This window comes from Vicia villosa, linkage group LG1 (assembly GCF_029867415.1).
Source record: "Vicia villosa cultivar HV-30 ecotype Madison, WI linkage group LG1, Vvil1.0, whole genome shotgun sequence".
Classification (NCBI taxonomy): domain Eukaryota; kingdom Viridiplantae; phylum Streptophyta; class Magnoliopsida; order Fabales; family Fabaceae; genus Vicia; species Vicia villosa.
In genome coordinates this window covers 78728179-78739362 of record NC_081180.1, presented here as the reverse complement: position 1 = coordinate 78739362, position 11184 = coordinate 78728179, and the positions used below count along the sequence as shown (strand labels likewise).

General features: G+C 32.9%; 2 protein-coding genes across 4 annotated transcripts; both read right to left on the bottom strand.

Annotated features, from left to right (window-relative positions):
* Positions 1-4226, bottom strand: LOC131643117 (putative zinc finger protein At1g68190). Of its 3 annotated transcripts, none has more exons than XM_058913281.1 (4): positions 2672-4226; positions 1037-1461; positions 740-934; positions 1-520 (listed from the first exon to the last, which is right to left on the bottom strand). In XM_058913281.1, the coding sequence occupies exons 1-4, from the start codon at positions 2715-2717 to the stop codon at positions 320-322; spliced, it is 867 nt and encodes a 288-aa protein (XP_058769264.1). In that variant the 5' UTR covers positions 2718-4226; the 3' UTR covers positions 1-319. The 3 variants fall into 3 exon arrangements, with proteins under 3 accessions (XP_058769264.1, XP_058769263.1, XP_058769257.1); XM_058913280.1 differs by having other exon boundaries at positions 4-520; positions 614-934; positions 1037-1368; XM_058913274.1 differs by having other exon boundaries at positions 5-520; positions 614-934.
* A 151-nt stretch (positions 4227-4377) lies between these two features.
* Positions 4378-7098, bottom strand: LOC131643132 (protein ESC2). Its single transcript, XM_058913288.1, has 7 exons — positions 6941-7098; positions 6774-6846; positions 6590-6651; positions 6358-6503; positions 5572-5779; positions 5147-5319; positions 4378-4632 (listed from the first exon to the last, which is right to left on the bottom strand). Exons 1-6 carry the CDS (start codon positions 6944-6946, stop codon positions 5152-5154), a joined length of 663 nt encoding a protein of 220 aa, XP_058769271.1. The 5' UTR covers positions 6947-7098; the 3' UTR covers positions 4378-4632; positions 5147-5151.
* Between the last annotated feature and the right edge of the window lie 4086 nt (positions 7099-11184).

Genomic DNA, 11184 nt, shown 5'->3' with positions numbered 1-11184 from the left:
AATAGTTCAAGCAAACTCGGCATTGGTTTAGAGTAACATTTTACCATGATTTTTGAATCTTGAATGCAACAACTTTTCAGTATATATGGTATCTTTCTAAATCAAATTACAGAATTTTTGTCAAATGAATATTTTCCATGACTAATAATAACGGGCGTCGAGTATTAATTTATGTCAATACAAGTCATGTATAACGTTGAAGAGTTTCGCATTGTTGTAAGCTGCTGTAAAAAATCTTATGCTGATTTTCTATTATGGTGGAAATTTGTTGAGTGAAGTTGGAAATGCAGATCTCCGTTGCACTTGGATTGTCGATATCTTACTCATCAACGGATAAATCTTTCTCTAAAGAAGAACATGAGAGATCTTTGCCACCAAACATGACTCTAATTGGATCTTGATCTCCTTCGAATAGTTCTTCATAGTTTTGGAATGTTAAGTCAACGTCGGGCATGTTAAAATCATCTTGACAAGCAAATTCTTCGCATATTCCCAGGTCTTGAATGTTTTGGGACCATAACTGCAAACATTGATAAGATTAGCAAGTTCTTTGCAATTACTTAGATTCGGAAGTATGAAGATTAAGACATCAGCATGAAAATAAGTATCTTACCTGATTATTTTGAAGTGAACTTTTGTAAGTCCAAAACAATTCTCCATTCAAGGGAAGGTCCATAGATGAAGATGAAGACAAATTATCAAGATTAGAAAACGCAGACGAGAAGGTTTCGGGATTCACCTCTCCGATAGGATTGTCTTCCTCGAGAAGATTAATAGCAAAATCCTGCGATTTTTGTGCTTGCTGATTGAACTTTTCATCCACGTGTAGACCATTTATCTTTGTAGAATGATCATTCTCCTCATTTAGCTGAAACCGTTTTAAGCCAGCGATCTGCTGCAGAATCGTTTTCCGCTCTTGATCATCGAACATTATCTGTCACAAGAAATTAAACACTAAGATGTATCATGAACTTGTCTGTTCTTTTTCTTTCTTCTTTGTGATAATTAATATGACCTATATTCAAAATTTGCATACCTGGCCTAGTCGACTGCTAGACCCGTTATCGGATGTAAACTGATCATTCTGATTGACACATTTTTCGATCTCCTTAAATTCAAATCCCCAGAGTGTTGCAAACTCTTTGGCAGAAGGGCAGCCGATGAATGTTTTGACAGCTCGTCTGCAATGCGATGAAGAACTATCATGCAGATTTCGATCACAGTCTCGACAGACTAACATTTTATGATCCAAGCACTGAACATAAGCAAGATGACATTTGCACGAGTTACACACGAGGGTCCGGGGGTGGCGGCCGGACAATTCGTTCGCCCAATGGACTTTTGCATCACAGGATAGACAAAGATATGCTGCATCAGCAGTACAGTAAACAAGTGGCCTCAATGCTGTGCAGAATTCACAAACTTTCTCCATTGAAATCTCATCTAATATATGAAGTTTTCCTATGTAAGTTTATATGGATAAATCAAAACACAATCATGAGAAATGAATCAATAGAATGTAAAAGGTGAAGAAAGAGAACACTTTACAACAAATACAGTTGCACATTCTTGTGAAAACATAAATCAACACCGTTTTGAATAGTTCTCTGAGTAAACAAAACAGGAAAAGTGATCCAAAAAAATAATCCAACTCCTATAGCTCTAGGAAATCTGAAATCCCAAGGGAATTGTTTAGAAAACTCTTTATTGCAAGGTTTTGAAGATCTCAATCGAGATCTTTAAATCTTACAATTCTGAAATCTCACCCACCCCAATGATCCTAATCTATAGTAGAATCATGAGTTGTAGCAAAATTGTGGGAAAAAAAGTCGGAAAAGGATCTTGGCCAGTTTAGGCCACAATCTTCGGTTTTCTGGCCACCCCCATTACAAGCAGAAAAGAATAAAAAGATGCCAAGGCGCAACAATTACCGTTCATCGAAGGCCATTTTCCCACAAATACATTGACCTACCAAAATATCATGCAAGAAACTTCAAATATATAGTTGTATTTTTCTTTTTGGTAACATCTTCAGATTTTTTCCTTTACGATATTATGTGTTACGATCATGCTACCTTCTCTCGATTTTACAAAAATAATTGGATAGGATCTTCAGCTCATAGTTACGATCTTACTAAAATAATTGGTTACGATTTTTCAATCATAGTTACGATATTTTGTTTTACGATCTTACTATCCCTTTGTTATCTTAGGCAAGATCCCGATCTAAACAACCTTACTTTAATGTACACATGTGACTATTACAATTTACAACAATAATAGCAAAAACTCTTTGTATATCTATATTCCACTAACTATGATAGTGTTTAACATTCCCATATACCTGCATGTAGCACCGAAACTTCAGACACTCGAATTAAATGTATAGCTCTAATCAACACCGACTCAATACTAATATGTGTCTATATATCAGTGTCGATGTCGAAAATAATTCTATCAACCTACTCTTTATCACATCAAATTGAAATTTATTGGGATCTACATAGTTTAGTGAGATCTATTTGAATTTAAACAAGTTAGACCGATTGTAATGAAAATAGTATTAAAAAAATAGCATGAATATAACAAACAAAAGAGATCTAAAAACAGTAACAAAAAAAACAGTGCATGCAACAATTAACAAAAATAAATTGGGAATTAAGAAGCTTACTTGTGATTGTTTCAGAGAGGGAGAGAGAGATGGGAATTGATCTCATGGAAAGTAACCAAGTTTTTGGTTCATTTTCCTGTTATTGCAGTGTTGTAGAGTTAGATTCTGAAGCATGAGTCATGCGTTGTTCTAGTTTTTACCTAATGGGGGAAATGACGTGTACAGTTGAGACATGGAACTTTCCAGCGTGGCAGGTTGATGTGGGGTCCATTTAGGACGTTATCCAACTAAAAGTGCGATCTGTACCTTACATGTGAGTGTGGTTACGAAATCCGTAAGTTTACCTTCGTTGGACCAATAGGAGTGCGCCTGTTACATCTACCGGCATGGGTTAAACAGCTAACGCGGGCCCACTCTCTTGTTCTTTCATGAGGCACCAAAACTTGAGGATAATTTAACCTGGATAAGTGCTTGCATACATTTGATTAAAATGGGACAATTCATTTATAAAAATAGTCTATGCCAAAAGTGAAGAAAATTTTCTTCCAAAGTAACTGTACTTTTGGACAAAAATTAGCCACTAAAGAGAAAAAAATAGCGATTTCATTCATTAACTATTAATTTTAAGACACAAGGTTTGTGAGACAGAGCTATACTTTCACAGTTTGGATTATTTTGAGGACTCTTTTCATTTTCAAATTTGTAGCTAACACTTTGGTTTATACGACCCGTGGTTTTTGGCCAATGGTGGTACAAGTGTATCTAAATGATAGAATTTCAACATGAAGGATAGCATATAAGTTGATGGACTCACTTAAGAGAAAAAAAATGTTAAGATACAAGTGTTAGTTAGAAGTCTTATTCGAAAAAGTGAAGGTTGAACATTTTACAAGTTAGTGAACTCGTATTAAATACTTTAAAATTTTAGGTAAATAAATGGTGTCTCTCACTTGTGTACTTGTGTGATTACTCTTGACCTCACACTTGACCAAATAAGGATGCTCGCTTCATAGGATTGTTTTACATAAATACATCAAAACTCTTCTGTATTAGCAGAGCTCTAAATTTGGATCAAACTGTGAGCTGAACCAATAGGTTAGTGTTTTAGGTTACAATCAACTCCTCAAATACAAGTCCTAAAATATCAACTCAGTTTATACCTTAAGACTTTTGTAAGAAAAACAAAATAACTGATGCAAAAAATGGCATGGACAGCACAGTCTATTTTTAGGCTGAACTGGCCCACAAAATACATAACCTTAAAGAAAGCCCTGTCTTTTTATTTAGCAGAAAAAAATTGACCATATATGTACATCTAGTACAAGAGATGCTCAAAACTCATAAAAGTGTAGGACGGCTAACAAGAGTGTAAAGCCACAACATAACAAACCAAAATTACCAGGCGAGGTAATCACACTCCAAAACCACCTGCATATCTCACATCAAGCCTGAAAGATAAATCACACCTAGCAAACAAATGTATTTCTAAGCTCTTCAAACCTAAGCAATCATTAGACACAAATAATTACATCGGTATCCTACAAATTTGGCCCGAGTGGGAGCACTCAGTAACAACAGCTGCCATGAAAAGGCTATAATTTAATAAGAGTCCAATATCTTGCATTTCTATCTAAAAGAATGTGTGTCACTGCAAGCAATAATAATAATTAATGATTATAATGACGGTGTTGAATTTGAGTTTCCCCTTGACACAGTTCTATTGAACAGTTCTTTAAAATAACCTATGGAACAGATAACCAAAATGATTGCAAAAACCGAAACATATTGCACATCCACAATATAAAGGTTTATACATTTTCACAAAGCTATTGAAGAAACTTCTAACTAAAAAGTGTTGCAAGAAATTACGTCAAAACATTCTGTACAATTAGGTCTTCTGTATCGTGAATAATTTAAAGAGCTGGAATTGTTATTCTCCGAGAAAAATTGATAAAAAACTTGAAGATGTAAATCCATAAATGAGGCCCCAAAATGTCAATCTCAGCCCCCTGATTGAAGATCTGCATCAGAAAGCTATTATGAGAAATCTAGAAAATCAACATATTTCCAAAAATGCAGCGCACATTTTTAACCAGTAAAATCAATTGAAAATTTGAAATGCTACAAGAGCAGGAGTGGCCACAGATGTTACTTCTGAAAAGTTTGCTACACCCTAAGTATGAGCATTGATCATTTCAAACAGCCTCATTGCAATTTACCATTGTTGAAAAGTTTGAAACTAGTATCTTCTGTTGAATCAACATAATGTACTGAACTCTAGCATAGATCCACTTCTATTTCTATTGGTGCTTAATGCCTTGGAGAAAGAAAGATCCTTAATTTTCTTTCTTTAAAACACCACCCCACCCTGTCATTCTTTCTTTCAATACACTTGAATACAAATTTATCATCAGGAGTCAGGACAGATGTAAAGATACTTCAGGAAATTAAGTACATAAAACCACAGAATATCGTGATGATGAGATGACCATAAATATAGAATTCTCAGAAGTGGGAGTCTAGAATATTTCTTACCTAAATCAGCTTGATTTCACATGAACTTCAATCATATCATTGTCTTCCATTCCAAGGCTAGCAGGGGTTTCAGATGAACTTATTTTATCACCATCAAATAGCAATACAATTTGTTTCATATCACACTTCATTTTCTCTGCATATGTTTTACTAATCCTTTCAAACTTGTCATCCTACAGAGAATAGAAAAATGAGAGAAAGACATCGAGCTAGATAATGCGACAAATACAATCATTCAGTATGACTTGGCTAAACTAAAGAAATGCATCACTTATAAGGAAAAGATAAAGGCGGATCAGAAACACAGCCCCTATAAAATTTCAAACAAACTACAGCTAGATTTGACCCGAATAAAAATATATACAACACCACAATATATTAAGTACATCAGCAAATTAAGGTATATCTATTGAAGGAATTAGTACCATGAACATACGAATCTGCTTTGTATCATCCTTGTCTTGAACAGAGATGAGAATCTTTGCTCGTTCAGAAGGTTTTGATGTTTTTTCACTTACATCGTCCAAGGATGTCTGCAATGATTCAGAATTTTCCATTTCTACAGACTCCTCAACAGTTTTTAACAATTCTTTTGCAGATTCAGCAAAAGAGGCAAGCTCTTTCTTCTTCAATCTATACAAATGATGAACAACTTATAAGAAACTGTATCGTAAATAAAAGAATATAAGCACATCAGCATAAAGATAAGAACATAAAGTAGCATAACTTCAACTATTAGTAACATTCCAAACCAAGAATAGCCTCAATTAGTTATAAAAGACTAAAATCACTTTCTTCGCCAATTCACACTTTTTCCAGATAAGAGCATGTAAGAATTAACACCCTATATGAGCATTTTATTATTATTATTATCACATCTCAGTAGTAATGTTTTAAATCCGGGCCAAAACAGTTGACTGAATCGAGAATCAGTCAATTTGCCGATTTACTTGATTCCGGTTACATTGCACTCTGATTGAACTGGAGTTGAACGCCGTTTGTTTAACCGTATTATTTTTTAGCTATTTATTTGTCATCCAGTCTAACTGAGGTATGATTGGACCAAATAAATCACGACCCGGAGATCTCATTGGTTTGATCTCCAGTTCATTTTTAAAACCCTTGCTATATACTAATGCCCATAAGTAGGGTCTTTACATCATTTACAAATATTGCATTTTCTTTTCTAATAAGAGTAAAATGATGTCAACCTCAAATTCTTTAAAGTTGAATCCTGCTCATCAATCTTCACATCAGCCTTCTTGGTGACCTTCGGGGGAGAAGGTAACCAATCATCATCGTCAACGTCCACCACAGCCACCGGCACAGCTTCTACATTAGTCTTCCCATTCTCAACCTAAACCCCAAAATATTTTCAAAATTAACAAAACAAACAAAAAATAACTAACCATGTGCAAAAGAAAAAATATATAATTTACTCACTACATGCTGAGAATTCTTTTTTCTCTTCTTACCAACACAAACAACATCGTCATCGTCATCATCTGCACCAGTTCATCAACAATATTAGGGCAAAAACAAATAACAAAATCTAAAATTTGGGGTTTCAATTTGATTAATTAGATTTTTTTTTCAGTGAAGGAGATGCATAAGAAAAGAAGCTAACCATCGTCGAGACAAACAATGTTGGGCTGAACTCGACTGTAATCAAACAAAGGCTCGAGTTCTTCGTTTTCGTCCTGCAAAGGGAAGAAAAAAATCACAAATTTAAGATTTGAAATTGAAATTGAAAGAGGAACCCTAATTATTTGAAATTGGGTACGAGAGGATTACCGCCATTATCGACCTTTCTCGCTAGCTGGATTTTGGATTAGGTTTCAGAAACAACACAAGTCACTCTCCCGCTTCGAAATTGAAATCGATTTATCTTCTTCTCAATTTAAAAGATTTTCAGGGTACAATGAATCAAGATTTTCAAAAGAAAAGTTTTTTAGTATATATAAAATTTTGTGGGATTAAAAAGACTTTTAAAAGATTGTAATAACTCTAAAGATTTTTAAAAATTAATAAGATTCTATTTTACAATGATATTTTTAAGAGGTTAAAGGTAGTGCACTGACAGTGTAAAAAAGTTTTATTTTTATTATTTTTAAATATGATAAATGTGTAATTTTTTCTACATATATAATTTTCTTTATTTTTATATTCTAAATAATATTTAAATATATTTATCATATTTTTATTAAAAAACAGGAAAAATCACCTAAAAAATTATATCTAAGTTTTGTTCTCTTTTTAAAATAAATTATATGATATGATTGATTGATGAATTTCTATTTAATGAAAGCATAAAACTATTTTAATTAAATTCATATAAATTTTAAAATTTTATATTAAACAAATTTATGGGGTTTAAAAATATTTTATAAATATATGATATTTTGCACTGAGAAAAAAAATAAAAGGTATATGATATATTTAAATAAATATTTAAAAAATTACAATAAATTATCCCGTGCACAATTTTAAATATATTTTTGTTAAAATTCAAATTATTTTTATAAAATTAAATTTTAATTATTAAAAATATCTCAACTTTATTATTTTGTGTATGTTTGAAGTATCAATAGTTGACTTTGAATTTATAAAATTAATTGTGACATATTTGGTTACTTCATATTATAATCGATTAATGTTTTAACATTGATTTTATTTGAAATTAAAATTTGTAGTTTTTTAATATAATGTGATTTTTATATTGAAATATATTGTTCAATTTACTTTTGCAGAAATTTATCCAAAATATAAAATTATTGTTACGACTCTCAAGAGTGTGATATTTTTAGGAAATCAAGTTTGGTTATTGATATTAATTGGTCTTAAAATTTATGTTTGGTTATATAACTTAGTCTGAAAAAGTTCTATTTGGTTATTAAGATTAGGTTCATCTTGTGGTTCCTCAAGCAACAACAAATGGAAAAACATATAATGAGATATACATATTAAATTAAAAAAGACATGCAAAATTTACTTACAGCACTAGCAGTGCAACCCTTTTTAACCTCATACTTCTCCTTCACTTATTGACCCCCACAAATTGCCATTTCAATTGTCTTAGTAACAGTAACAGTTAGGATATCATTTGCCAATTTACTAAGAACATGATACTTGGTTTCATTCCCCCATCCACCATGTTAAAACATCAAACTTAGCTTTAGGGGAAACTTTCAAGGGAGGCTCCTCGAGATATAATTCAAGATCAAATTTTGAATTACTATTACCCACAACAGTTTATGAAAACCTCTCAAAATTCCTCCTTCCCAACCCAGAACTAGATCCTACTTCTAGACTTTCAGATACAGCGGCAATCTCATCATTGGTTCCATAGGTATCTTTTGATATAATTGGAAGAGGGAATTTAAGTTGGTTGACAACTCTTGTTCATAGGCAGATGCATGAGTAGGATTTGAATACAAGAAGGGGTATACCCATCATTTTATACACAAATAAATTCACAAGCAATTAACAGAATAGGTCTCAGATACTATAATCTTCAAAAGCAGATTAAACAGAATTCATCATTGGAACTATTAAATTACAACTCACAAAGCAACTTTGTAACACCCCATCTCTACCCGATAATTATAATAAAATCATAGTTTCAAATTTTCATCATACCAATGAGATGCTACATTTTCAACTTTCAAACAACGGCATAAAACTCATTAAATCAGATACATAAAACTTTTTAAAATGGATGAACAATTAGCCACATGATTTATCCTCTAAAACAAAACCACTTTTATTAATATGCAACGGAATTCACAACTATTGATATTAAATCATTTAACAGCTTTATTCATTGAGATAACTTCAACAAAATCAAATATCCAGCAAACCAACTTCAAACGTCACAACAAAAATAATAACAACAATATGAACAATTATCCACCCCCTGAGTGCTACGTATCAGAGCGACGACACCGACTCTTAAAGAATCACCAACTAAATCTTCATCGCTGCAAATCACCTGCATGTTACCAGTATAAAAGTAACGGCGAAACAAGTAAAAGGTGAGATATCAAACCATATAAATAAAATTATGATAAACAATATATTAGAGTCAAGAGTCATAAAAATCATCACTTCGCGGTATAATTGTTACCGTTCAACTCACCTCGCTATTTCAACCAAAACAGTTTAATTCACATTCAAAGTCACACGATTTCATAGTCACAATTCAAGTCATGCATCAAGTAACAACACATCACAAATAAATTACACTTACGCAATGTAGAATGTGACACTAACAATGCATATGCATGTGGTACCCAGGGCTTCAGCCCCCATCGCCAATTGCCAATTAATAGAGGCATCAAACAAGGCATAAGCCTTCATCACAATTCTTATTACGGTGTTAATTTCATATTACGTTATGCTAATTATCATTGCTATCATATAAAATAAGTGGAAATTATGCTAAGGCTAAGGCATATGATTATTTACTACAAGAACAAAAGAAATACCAAAATGAGATTAGTGGCCCCCGTCTTCATAATCTGTAGCTCGCGTCCCCCATAAAAGAAATGCTAAGGTGTGAAAGTGGCATCTGGGGCGCCCACCCCACCTTATGTGGCCCCCGCCATCACTTTTCCTCTTTGTTTCTCCTTCCTACAATATTGGGGCGCCCACCCCGCATAGGTGGCCCCCGTTACAAATTTTGTTCTCCCCATTCAGTATTCATCTCTTCCCAGAGTTCGTAGAATAATTTCTAGGATTGGTTTATATTCACAGTAATTTCAACAACACAGAGAATTAACATTCACATCATTATTGATTCACTTAACCGGAAGCAATTTCCGTTCACAAAATTCACAACCAATGCAATTAATCAACATTCAACACAATAACAGTTTATCATGAAATTTTTCAGAAAGTCCACACAACAACGAAACACCAAAACATACCAACACAAAGATAAAAATTCATGACTCAACCCCACATGGCACATACGATTTATCATATCCCTATGTATAGAGCAAGTACCTCACCCCTTACCTTGGATTGGAGACCGCTCTAAAATTTCCGGTCGAATTTCCGAGATTCCGACCTTCGCATAATTCGTCCATTTTTCCTCTTCACGGCAACAGCTACACGTATCCTCACCAAACCTTTGTTCCTCTTTTCTTTTTCCTCTGTCTGATAAACCACCAAAACGTAACCACTACATTCTCTTATTTTTCTTTTATTAAACCTAATAATAGTATTTTCTCATAAACTCTTTAATGGACCTATTATTTATACACCTCCAATTTACTAACACCAACCAATAAATTTCGTAACTAAAAATAGTACTATAATTCTCTTAATAATAACACTATTAAACCACCTTTTAAATCCAATAATGCTTCTTAGGCTATGTTTGGGAGTTTGGAGAGGAGGGGAGGGGAGGGCTTTGGAAAATAGGAAGAATTGGGTGAAAAAAATAAAAAGATTTTGGGTATGAGGGTTTTGGAGGGTTTGATTTTATTCATAACACCAAAATTCCATAAAATGGGGGAACTCAAAAATTGTATTGAAGGATGGTTTTGGAGGGTTTTGAAGGGTTTACATAAATTTTCCAAATATCTTTTAGGTTGTTATACTATTTTGAAAATTAAAATTTTTGTAATGATAATGACTCTTTTATCATTCTAAACAAAATTATTTTTTCAAAAAATGTCAAATATTTATCTATGTTTTTTTTAAAAATTCGTTTTCGGAAGCCTTCCCCTCCCATCCCCTCCAAACTCCCAAACATAGTCTTAGTAATAATACAGATAATTCCCAACTTCGACAAATTCCAATAAATAAATCCTATAATGCTCCAAAAATATTTAATTAAATATCTGGGTTTTACAAACTTAATTGAATCATAGGCACTATTAAGTCACAACTCACAAGCAGACACAATTAAATTCACAAGATTAATATAATTCATCATAGGCCTCAGATAATAATTCATACAATACAGAATTCATCAAAGACACTAAGGAACAATAAGAGATCAAACATAAATCATCATAGGCTAAATTAAA